Source organism: Lampris incognitus, chromosome 14, assembly GCF_029633865.1.
Source record: "Lampris incognitus isolate fLamInc1 chromosome 14, fLamInc1.hap2, whole genome shotgun sequence".
In the NCBI taxonomy this organism is placed as follows: domain Eukaryota; kingdom Metazoa; phylum Chordata; class Actinopteri; order Lampriformes; family Lampridae; genus Lampris; species Lampris incognitus.
The window spans coordinates 24291269-24302621 of record NC_079224.1 but is presented as its reverse complement, the minus strand read 5'-3'; the positions used below and the strand labels follow the sequence as shown (position 1 = coordinate 24302621).

At 41.9% G+C, this 11353-nt stretch overlaps 1 protein-coding gene across 1 annotated transcript; it reads left to right on the top strand.

Annotated features, from left to right (window-relative positions):
* Positions 1–52: 52 nt before the first annotated feature.
* Positions 53–11083, top strand: glmna (glomulin, FKBP associated protein a). The gene is made up of 19 exons (XM_056293448.1): positions 53–92; positions 487–574; positions 781–906; positions 1087–1200; positions 1610–1718; positions 2145–2427; positions 3146–3245; positions 4279–4460; positions 4736–4789; positions 5120–5150; positions 6012–6101; positions 6821–6862; positions 7134–7207; positions 7297–7381; positions 7597–7706; positions 8445–8508; positions 9584–9719; positions 10423–10493; positions 10607–11083. The coding sequence occupies exons 2-19, from the start codon at positions 536–538 to the stop codon at positions 10694–10696; spliced, it is 1800 nt and encodes a 599-aa protein (XP_056149423.1). The 5' UTR covers positions 53–92; positions 487–535; the 3' UTR covers positions 10697–11083.
* Positions 11084–11353: the final 270 nt, after the last annotated feature.

Genomic DNA, 11353 nt, shown 5'->3' with positions numbered 1-11353 from the left:
GACTCATGACGTAAACACCCTACGGCAAGTCCCATCAACCATTTCAGCACAGGGCACTTCCTAGTTTCGCGCGTTTCTTTTTCCTCCAACATGTAAGTAAACGTTGTGCTGCTCAACATCGACTGTTGTCAAAATTTGTTAACCGGTTTTTCCAAACTGAGAATGCATTTACGTTGTTCCACCGCCAACAGCCGAGCTAGTTCAAAAACAAACAAGTAAGAACATGCGCGCTCCCTCCCAGTGTACCAGACTTTGCGGATCTGTTTTAAATTCTAGCTACATGATTTTAAGATGTGCAATCTTATGTTCTCTCGCAGCTAAGCACATGTACACCTGCTCGTTGTAGATATGTCATGAGTGCTGTTAATTTCACTGAGAGGTATCGATTAGCTGGAGTATTCCAGGTATTCCAGTATTCACAAGGATGTTAATGTCAGTTAACCTGAGGCTTTCTTTTTTTCTTATTTTTTTTCTTTTTTAATTTAGGACTGCTGTGTAAAGGCGGACCCCACCTTCAGATATCAGAGAAGCAGGAATGGCCCTCGAGCAGCTCAGTGATGTGGTCCAGAAATGTGTAAGACAGGATTTTTCATTTATGGAACTGGAGTGGGTTTAGTAAACATTGTTTACTTGGTGAAGTAGCTAAATCATATCATGTATTCCATCCGTCTATCCATGCATCGTTCCCTTTTCCTTCTCGCATGATATATATGATGTTATATGAGGTCACTAATAAATAACCCTTAAATAATCGTTCATCTCTTCCTCTCTGTCACACAGCAAGCAGTTCAAGATGACAGCTACACTGCCGAGGATTATGATGTCTTCACGATTGCTGGACGGGCCTGCATAGAAGAGGGAAATAGTGCACAGGTCCTCAGTATTGTTGTGGATGAGAAAAACAAGGTGAGTGTGTGCACATATGTGTGTGTGTGTGTGTGTGTGTGTGTGTGTGTGTGTGTGTGTGTGTGTGTGTGTGTGTGTGTGTGTGTGTGTGTGTGGTTGCTGTCCTCTGCCTTGTTGTTGTGTTGCATTACTTTAATATTGTACTGTGTAACACGTGCTCCTCTGCTCCTCTTTCTCTAGGACTTAGTGAGATGTATGGGTTGGAACCTACTGCCTCCCCTGATTCAGATTCTGCTGAAGAAGGAGGACAAGAATCTTTCTCACTGCTTGGCCATTCTCCAGTACCTCCTAGAGGTCTGCTCACCTGCTTAAACCAGAATGATCTGAATGTTACTAGGCTGTATCTTACACTGGACTGAGGGCAGACAGAACAAATATACTCTTAACACAGAATGAGATGAAGGCTATGGTGTGTCCTGTCCCGCTCATGGGCTGGCTATGACACTGACCCAGCAAATGATCCTAGTTTTCCCTGTGGCCACCCATGTTTATGCACCAGTACTACTCTATTACTGTTATCACTACTGCTATTACTGCTACTACTATCACTACCGCTGCTGCAATTAGACCTGGTTTTGTTGAGAGACAAAATAATGTGCATTAATGCAACATAAAGAAACTTTTGAAGATACTTTTGTCTTTTAACTGTGTGCGATTGTTTTACTGTAGAATTTTCCCTCATTGGTAATCTGTTATTGGCCAGGCCTGTAGTCCAAAAGAGCTGCTGGTTGGTTTGCTGGAGCAGGTGGAGGAGGTGCACCTTGATACCATAGAGGAGACTTTCCAGCTTCTACTGAACCCTCTACAGAAAGGTATCCAATGTCATTTCACATCACACATACACACAGAGTCACAAACACCGAATAAAAAGGTTTTGTTAGAAAATATTACTGTTGGTGACAACTGAAGTGGAGAGGCCTTGGTACTCTGCAAGAAAGAAAACACCTGCACATTATCTTGCTGACTTAATGTCTCTGTTCTGACATAGGTCAGAGGAGTAAATTGTGTATTTTAACATGGGTTCACCAACATTACCTTAGATACACAGACCCCTTCCCCTTTTACCCTTCCTCTCACATTCTCATTGCTCTTGCCTATCATTTTTAACTTTCTTGATCTGAAACGCCTCTATTCCTTTCTGACTTCTCTCTGCTCTTCCCTTTTCCCCCCTGCCTTTTGATCTACCTCTGTCAATTCAACTCCTTTCTCCTCCCTTTCCTTCCAACCGCTCCACCCAGTGCTGCTTCGGCTGGGGAGCCGTAAGGCCTCATCGCTGGGTATGGTTCTGTCCACGCTGCTGGAGCAGGTCGCCAAACTGCCGGTGCCCCAGACCAAGGAGGTCTCCCCCTTGTGCCGCTGTTGTCTCCTGCTGATGAACTTTGTCAGGCCCTTTGTCCACGAGGCCAAACAGAACTTAGTGTGCAGCAAGGCTGAGGAGGAGAGCCCACACCAGATAGGGAAAAGTGGAGACAGAACATTATCGGACAAGGAAGATGAACTGAGGACGGAACTACTCAAGTTGTAAGTCATATGATTTGCTGTGTTTTTTGGTCTGTGTACTCCAACATTTTTTAATTAAAAATGTACATTCTATTCTTCGCATGTTAACACATTTGCCCTCACTCTTGAGTCTGAGAGAGTCTCCTTGAAGCATTGCCTTTATGGAAAATCCCCATCAACTATGTGTCCAAAACGTGTCTTGTTTTATTTCCAACTTAACCCATTAACGCATGCCTTACCATCTCTCTCTCTCTCCTCTACTTTTTTTCACCTAACACAATTTAGCAACAACAGAAATAATCACAATTAAATCAGAGCAGCCCTAGCAATTGCATTTTGAGTCACATTGAGTAATATGTAATACATTTTTATAACACTCAAATAAGCATTGACTTTGGCACTGTGTCTCTGTTTCATGATTGTATTAACTGGCTATTCACATTGCTAAAAATCATAACAGCGGATTCGAATACATCCCGAGCCCTTTGCTGCATGTCATCCCCTGCCTTTCCTGTCTCTCTCAACTATTGATATCTAATAAAAAATGCGGAAAATGCCAGAAAATAATCTTTAAAAAAAAATCATAACAGTGTGTTATGTGCATTAGTGATAGACCTCTAATTACCAACAACCCCTGAGAATATTTAATGCAGATATGATAGTTAACCTGTAAGCCTCTGTCACAGGACGAGAGGTCCTTCAGGGTGAATTCTGTGTATCTGTCTCTTTTCCTCCATAGCTGTATGAAGAGTCTCTTTGAGCCTCTGTTGAAGGTCCAGCTGAGTGAGCCTGACATCCTGCCTGTGTCTCCTCTCAGGACCTTTGCCACAGAGATTTTGGTAAGTTATCTGTATAAACCCCAGAGCTGAAAAATTGCTATGTGATGTAAATGATAAATGGACTGCATTTATATAGTGCTTTTCTGGACTACTGGCCACTCAGAGTGCTTTAGAGTGTATGCCTCACATTCACCCATTCACACACACATTCATACATTGATGGCGGTAAGAATTTTGTCATTTGGTAAGAAGTAACAATTGCTACCCATACGTTGCCATTAATATGAACATTAGATCAGTTTTAACTGTCTAACTAACACTTGGTAATACTGCATCTGTTTTCCAAAGTGCAATTTGCTCAAATAATATGAAATCAGTTGCTGCTGATAGACATTTTGGGTAATTGGGCAATTAAATGTGAAGAGCAGTGGAGAAACTGCCTCTAAAACTGTGGATGGATGAAGTAAAAAATTGTAAAGAATAATGTTGTGTGCCAAAGTTATGCTCTTTTTAAAAAGCCGAGTGGGAAAACAACAGTTTGAAAAATGTGTTTGAGTTGGGAACGTTACATCAGCATGATGCCAATAACTATGGCACACTAAAAAGATCATTCTGCCCACAGGTATTGATGTTGTTTTTTCCAAACCATCCAGGTTGAAACCCAAACTCACTGCAGTGTCCAGATGCACAGCTATTCATGCAGTCAATCTAAGTTTTTTTGTATCCATCATAAAGGAACGGAAGTCCGAAAATGGCAATATGTACAGAAATGTACACAAGTTGGTGATCAGGGTGATGCAGGTTGACACATGCTGCTTGTTTGATTGATTGATTGATTGATATCGCAGCTGAGTACATTGGTTGTATTTATTTATCAGCTTTCATCAGATGGTTTTGTTTGGTAGTTAATCACATTCTGTTATCATTTAAATTCTTCACAAAGGGCTTCATATCTGTTATGGAAGCTGAAGTGTTTGTCATCGTCAAATGATAGTTGTTGGTCTGTTTTCCTCTGTGTGTGTGTGTGTGTGTGTGCGTGTGTGTGTGCATGCGTGCACACAGGCTTACTCGTGTCCTTGTGTACATTTTACAGAGCACTCTAACTGCTATCGGGGAGTCCCTCCCAAACCTTGTGTTCCACCCACTGTCAAAGAGGAAGGAGGTACCAGGCTTCCTAGAGGAGGAGGTACGCTATCCTAAACACGCTCTAGCCAGCCTGGCTCACCTTTTGTTCGTCCATCACCTGGCCATGGACAACTTCCCTGCTGTTTTCAGGTAAACGTGTGTGAATTTCAAGGACTTTAATGTCCAGGTACAAAGGCACATGGCCAGTTTTCTTATATTTGGAACCACATTTTGTTCGAGCACCTCTGTAGACTTGTGTAGGCAGTGAAAAGCAGTTCATTCATGCGCTTCACAAGCAACAATCTCAGGTCCTTTCCACCATTCGCTTACTGAGCAATTATTAGAATTGTGTTCTTCTTATAAAACATAAAAATGATGTTATTAATGACGTCGGCACCACTAAATATCTGTCTGTGTATTTGTAGTCCTGTGTTTGTTCTTCGGTGTAATATGGAACACGTCAACCTGCTATTATCAAGGTAATTACATGCTGTCATTTTCTGATGTTACCTGCCATGCTGTTGCTGTTGTACTACCACTGTGACCTTTCTGATCTTGGCCAACTTTCATGCTGCTACTTTTAAGGCCAAAGTAAGAATTGAGGTGGCATTAGTCTGTCATTTCCTCACTCAAGCAATCACTGGATTTATTGATTTGGCCTTAAGACTTTTTTTCCCCCTCAATCTAATGAGTCGGTCACTATTAGTCACTTCTACAGTGAACACTTCTTCCAGAAAGGGTTTATTCTCATCAGCAGTTTCCCCCTTTACATCCTCTTTCTTACCATATGTCTGATGTTTTGTTGGTAGAACCGAGGAATTGTGGATTCAGAAAGGACTGGTAAGTCTAAATCTAAATCTAAGCAAAGGCTTTCGACACTCGTCATAGTATGCTTCATATTTACATAGCCATAAGCTGCATGGATAATGGATGGATTTTCTGGTGACTGGAAAGAATAAGATTAATTTCAAGGTGTAAACATTGACATTAAGATTGCTACTGCAGGGGCGTCCGAGTAACATGGTGGTCTATTCCGTTGCCTACCAACACGGAGATCACCAGATTGAATCCCCGTGTTATCTCCGGCTTGGTCGGGCATCCCTACAGACACAATTGGCCTTGTCTGCGGGTGGGAAGCCGGATGTGGGTATGTGTCCTGGTCGCTGCACTAGCGCCCCCTCTGGTCGGTCGGGGTGCCTGTTTGGGGGGGGGACTGGGGGGAATAGTGGGATCCTCCCACGTGCTACGTCCCCCTGGCGAAACTCCTCACTGTCAGGTGAAAAGAAGCGGCTGGCAACTCCACATGTATCAGAGGAGGCATGTGGTAGTCTGCAGCCCTCCCTGGAATGGCAGAGGGGGTGGGGCAGCGACCGGGATGGCTCGGAAGAGTGGGATAACTGGCCAAGTACAATTAGGGAGAAAAAAAAATCCCGAAAAAAAAAAGATTGCTACTGCAGCAGAGAGGTGAATAGGAATAGCTGAGAATGAGTGTAAAAACAGACACTTGCAACAAACTGAAAAATATATTGTGGAAAACACTTTTGGAGGCATGTGTGTGGAGCCAAGTGTTGTGATACCAGCGTCAAAACACTTTTTTCCCCTTTATTAATTTGACTAGGAAAAAGTTGCGTAAGGTTTCATAAATGTTAATTGGTAATTGTTTACTTTTAATGCTGTACGTGTTTGTTTCTCTGTCACCAGGAGCTGTATGAGAAGAGTCTGCTGAGGACGGAGGATGGCAGTCTCTCTGTTTACTTGCTGGAAATTAAAGTCTTTATCAGTGTCCCCCAGGTAAACACAAATATACATTCACATGTTTTGCTTGTTTAGTTGTTTTTTTTTTATATTGAACCGTTGCCATCTTCCGTATCATACATGGTTGTTTTTATTTCGATGTTGTTAAATGTATTGCTGTTAAGCAAGTTGGTAATTTTTTGATTAAATGCTTTTTTAAAATTTAGTATTACACAAGTCATTATTGAAGTACATATCCTGTCATATCTCCCTGATGTTATGTATATATTACTGATATTATTATTCTACTGGTTGTATTTGGGGTGGCACAGTGGTTAGCGAAGTCACCTCACAGAAAGAAGGTCCTGGGTTTGAGCCCCAGGGTAGTCCAACCTTGGGGGTCATCCCGGGTCATCCTCTGTGTGGAGTTTGAATGTTCTGCCCGTGTCTGCGTGGGTTTCCTCCGGGTGCTCTGGTTTCCTCCCGCAGTCCAAAGACATGTAGGTCAGGGGAATCGGCCGTACTAAATTGTCCCTAGGTGTGAATGTGTGTGTGTGTGTGTGTGTCGGCCCTGTGATGGACTGGCGACCTGTCCAGGGTGTCTCCCCGCCTGCCGCCCACTGACTGCTGGGATCGGCTCCAGCATCCCCGTGACCCTGAGTAAGGACAAGCGGCTTGGATAATAGATGGATATTTGTTGTGCAAATGTAACTAGTAAAATAATAGTGATAATGATTATTGTTTTTTTGGGTAAAATCTCTCTTTATTTTTTTCAGAACTTGGTTCATGTCATGACTTTATGTCCAGAACTTCATTTGGTAAGGTTTTACACTTTTGCCTTATTAAGTGTGCTGGACTTGTGTGTTGACTCGTGTTAACAATGGCTGGATCTCAAGGATTTGTTGTTTTGATGGTAACACATTGTAACGTCTGTGGTAATAAAATTCAGACACTGACTTTTTCTGTTGCTGTAATCGGCATATCTTCGGCTTGTGACTATGTGCATTTATATGAACTTAGTCGCCCTTGATTAAATTTTAAATGCAAATTGATGTTTTTTTTTCTCTCTCTCTTTCTTTGTGGCAATAGAGAAGAAAAGGACTTAAGGTGCTTCAGCTGAGCATAGATAAGTTGGACACCGAGGCCAAGTACAAATTTTTCCAGTAAGTTCCATTTCTCCTTCATTCAAATCAAAGGAGTTCCTCTGTTCAGGTGCTACCGTATAGGAGATTTCCTGGCTTTCTTGTTTCAGGTGTCTTTTTAAAGTTGTCAATCACTCGGGTGTGGAAGGCTACATCATCAAAAACATCAAAAACCAGATTGACTTTTCTCTGAAGGTAGAGATGGATGTTTAACCACATAACACAGGAACTCTGAATTAAAAGATCATACTATTGTATATATGTTTTACACACATATATACACAAGAAAAAACAAGGGTAGGTAATGTTTACCGCTCTGATTGCTCTCTCTCTCTCTCTCTCTCTCTCTCTCTCTCTCTCTCTCTCTCTCTCTCTCTCTCTCTCTCTCTCTCTTTTTGTCTCTCTCTCAGCCAGGGAATGGTAATGAGTGGTTCGAGGGGGTCCACTTACTCCCTCTACTGTGCCAGGTGTTTTGTCTCCCAGATGGTCCTGAGACTGATCTCCTACAGTATTTAGACAGGTCCGTACACACACATACTAGATTTGCAGTTTTTATCTTTAAAGCTACAATCCTGAAGATTTTTTTTTTGTTTAGCATAGTAACGCTTAAGGTGATAGCTGCATTGCTGAGAAATTGGGCCCTGCCATGTTTCCTCGAGTTTTTAGTGGTAACTAGAGAGACTAATCTGATCGTGCATTGACACCCTCCCAGGAAGGAGGTATTCAGGGCAACCATCAAAAAAAAAGTGACCAGCTTAGGGGTAACTGCTTGTCAAATAATAATTCGAATAAGTAGGTTTCTCATTTTGAATCAAAAGGACACTACAGAATTTGCCTCTCTGGTGTCAGAAGAAAGACTGGGAATATAGAGGAGGCCTGCACCTTGGGATATGAGGGGGAAAAGTAGTCTTGGTGATATCGCTCTCATGCTTTGCTTGGCTAAAATGTGGCAATGATGGAATGTGTCAAAAAAGATGTTTGCTTGCATGGGAATGTCAACAAAAGTGAAACTTCAGCTAATTTGTTTCCCAAAGTGGAAGGTTCTCGGTGAGGAGAAATGTCTCGGTACCCCTTTATAAGAGAGAGGACAATAAGTCATTTGAGAAGTATTCTTACTATTGTAATTGGATCTTGCAATCATGTGAAAGAGATACTGAAGCAAAACAAACAGAAAAAGGAAGACAAAAGTCTTTCCGATTCCATTTTTGAGGAAAAAAAATCATCTGGAACTCTTACTGTGATTTATTTTTGTCCTCAGAGTCATGGAGTCTCTGAACCTCCTGCGCTACCTGCTCATTAGAGACAAAGTGACGGAGAACCAGGTACCTGGATCTTACCCGTTCTACTGTGATACGATCTGAGTCCTTGCCAAGTAATGTGTATCATTTGTCGTACCCTTCTCAGGTGCAAAATGTAAATAATTTGTCAAGTAAGGTCACAGAATTTGTGACAGACACACATTATGTGTCATGAAAGGCAGCCGAGGAAAAGCTCAGTGAATCATAATGGGAAGTATATTAACAGAAAATACAAATGGAAGTTGTTTGCTTTGTGTATAATGGATTTTCTTTTTGACTGTATCAATAATATGAACGTATCCAAGCAAAAACTTCCCAAGCCGGTGAAATCAAAAGCTAACAGTTTATTTGCGGGGGTGTCATTTGGGTTCATTTGGCTCTGATGTGACCCCCCCCCACTGGTTTCTGCACTACACAGCAAAGTTTCTCAACCAGTTTGGCTCCCGGCATCTATAAACACTGTGATGGCTACTGGTGACTGCCAGACAAGCATGCATGCATGCATGCATGCATGCATGGAGCAGTAAACTGGCATTAAATACCAAAAATTTGTTTCCATCCTTTATCCAAACCGTTTATCCTGCTCTCAGGGTCACGGGATGCTGGAGCCTATACCAGCAGTCCCTGGGCAGCAGGCGGGAAGACACCCTGGACAGGCCGCTAGTCCATCACAGGGCCTCAGACACACACACACACACACACACACACACATTCACACCTCGGGACAATTTAGTATGGCCGATTCACCTGACCTACATGTCTTTGGACTGTGGAAGGAAACCGGAGCACCCGGAGGAAACCCACACAGACACAGGGAGAACATGCAAATTCTACACAGAGGATGACCCTTCTCATGAAAATTTGTTTCATGAGAGAAAAATGTTTATTGCAAAGATTGGAGACATCTCTCATATTTCTACATAGGAGATATTGTTTTTCCACATCCCATATTACATCGTATGACCCCCAGAAATCATCTTGTTATCCCCATGGGGGCCCAGACCCCCAGGTTGAGAGACCACTGCTTTAGGGTAATAGGCCCAAACAGATACACTTTGATAACTGTCTGTCGCTCATACCGTATGTCTGGTGTTCCCAGACAGGGATCTGGACGGAGCTGTATAAGATAGAGGACAAGTTCTTGCAGCCTCTGCGTATTGGAGTGAACATGTCCAGAGCTCACTATGAGATGGAGCTGAAGAACACCGTGGAGAACAAGAAGAGCAAGGTCAAAGGTCAGTAGCTGAATTCACAAACTCAATGGACCCTTCTTTCTGTTTTCCGGCCCTCTCGGGACGAAACACATCTCCCGAAAGTTTCCCCAAAGACCAACAGGGTTCCTGTGTAGATCAGGAAAAATATTAATTTGATCATTGCTATACATTGACTACACATATTGTAGTTGTAGACCCACTCTCTTTTTTTTCAAGATAAAGGGAGCCATTTTCCTTTTATCTGTTATGCACTTTCGCTTAATGCAAAGCACATTACATTGCATTTTAAATGTATGAGATGTGGTGTATAAATTTGATTGATGGATTAGATAAGATAGTTGTCAGACACCATCACATCAACAGCATATCAAAAATTGACTAAAATCTTCAAGAGATTAAGGCATGGACAAAATTAGGATGTTTGAAATGGAAAATTAGTTGGAATCCATGACTAAATCACGATGTGAGCCCAGAAAACATGATGGACTTTTTAATTTCTCAGGCATATGATGCACATTAGCATTCCCCCAACAGCTAAAATGACCAAGAGACAATACCTAACATTCATTTAGAAAAACATGGCCTATAAAATAGGATACTGGGTGGTTACCTAGGTTTTTTCCCTAGTTTTTCCTTAACAGACCAGTCATGAGACAAAAAATAAAAATGCCACATTCTTTTTATGTAGAAGTGTTGTGACTTCATTTATTGGTCCTTTCCACAGAGGAGTCGGTGCTTTCTGTGACTGTTGATAATGAGAATTTGCCAAACATGACACCAGAATCACAGATGCAGGTAATTGGCTCCTTTAATAAAATGAGTATTTTTTGGCAAATATTTAATGCTTGTTGTATTTTATATATCATGTATGTATTCAAACACACTGAACTTTACTCTTCCCTCTCTAGGCTTTGCACTCAGCTCTACACACATTTGACATGATTGAGAGTGTGTTGGTGCGAATAGAGGAAATCACCGAGGGAAAGGACAATCCTTGAACTGTTAAATTTCAGTACCAACCATAAACCTCTATCCCTGAGCCTTGTCGTCAATATTGACAAAAAATAAAGAGAGAAAATACCTCAGTTGTTCTTGGTACATGAGGAGCACTTCATTTACCTTACAGGATACTTGGGACAGTGTGAAATATGGATGGATCACTTGGAAAAAATGGCATAGCAAGTGCTTGTTATTCAATTAAGCATTTAACCATTTGAGTTATTATGGCCAGGACTACAGGTCATCAAACCTTAACTGTTACTGTAAATAAGACAAATTCCACTACATCAGTTGGAGATAAAAGATTGAATTAGTGAACAAGCACTTTGTGCGTAATTTCAAAATAGTGGTTTTTGCCGGTTCAAGTTTGGTCGGCAACCTTTGTTGCGGGTCATATCCCTATCTCTCTTGCCCCCATTTCCTGTCTCCCTCCACTGTTGTTATCCAATAAAGGTATAACAATACCAAAAAAGAATCTTAAAAAAAAAGAAAAAAAGTGGTTTTCAAATCAGTTGAGGATTGAGAACTCATCTCATCTTCAGCCGCTTTTTCTGGGGTCGGGTCGCAGTGGCAGCAAGCTAAGTAGGGCACTCCAGACGTCTCTCTCCCCAGCAACACCCTTCAGCTCCTCCTGGGGGATCCCAAGGCGTTCCCAG

Excerpts from the sequence above, each read along its gene's own strand:
- glmna (XM_056293448.1), top strand. The coding sequence starts at position 536 with ATGGCCCTCGAGCAGCTCAGTGATGTGGTCCAGAAATGT. Across the intron at positions 4,461-4,735 it reads AACTTCCCTGCTGTTTTCAG|TCCTGTGTTTGTTCTTCGGT; the intron begins GTAAACGTGTGT and ends GTGTATTTGTAG. Across the intron at positions 8,509-9,583 it reads ACAAAGTGACGGAGAACCAG|ACAGGGATCTGGACGGAGCT; the intron begins GTACCTGGATCT and ends TGGTGTTCCCAG.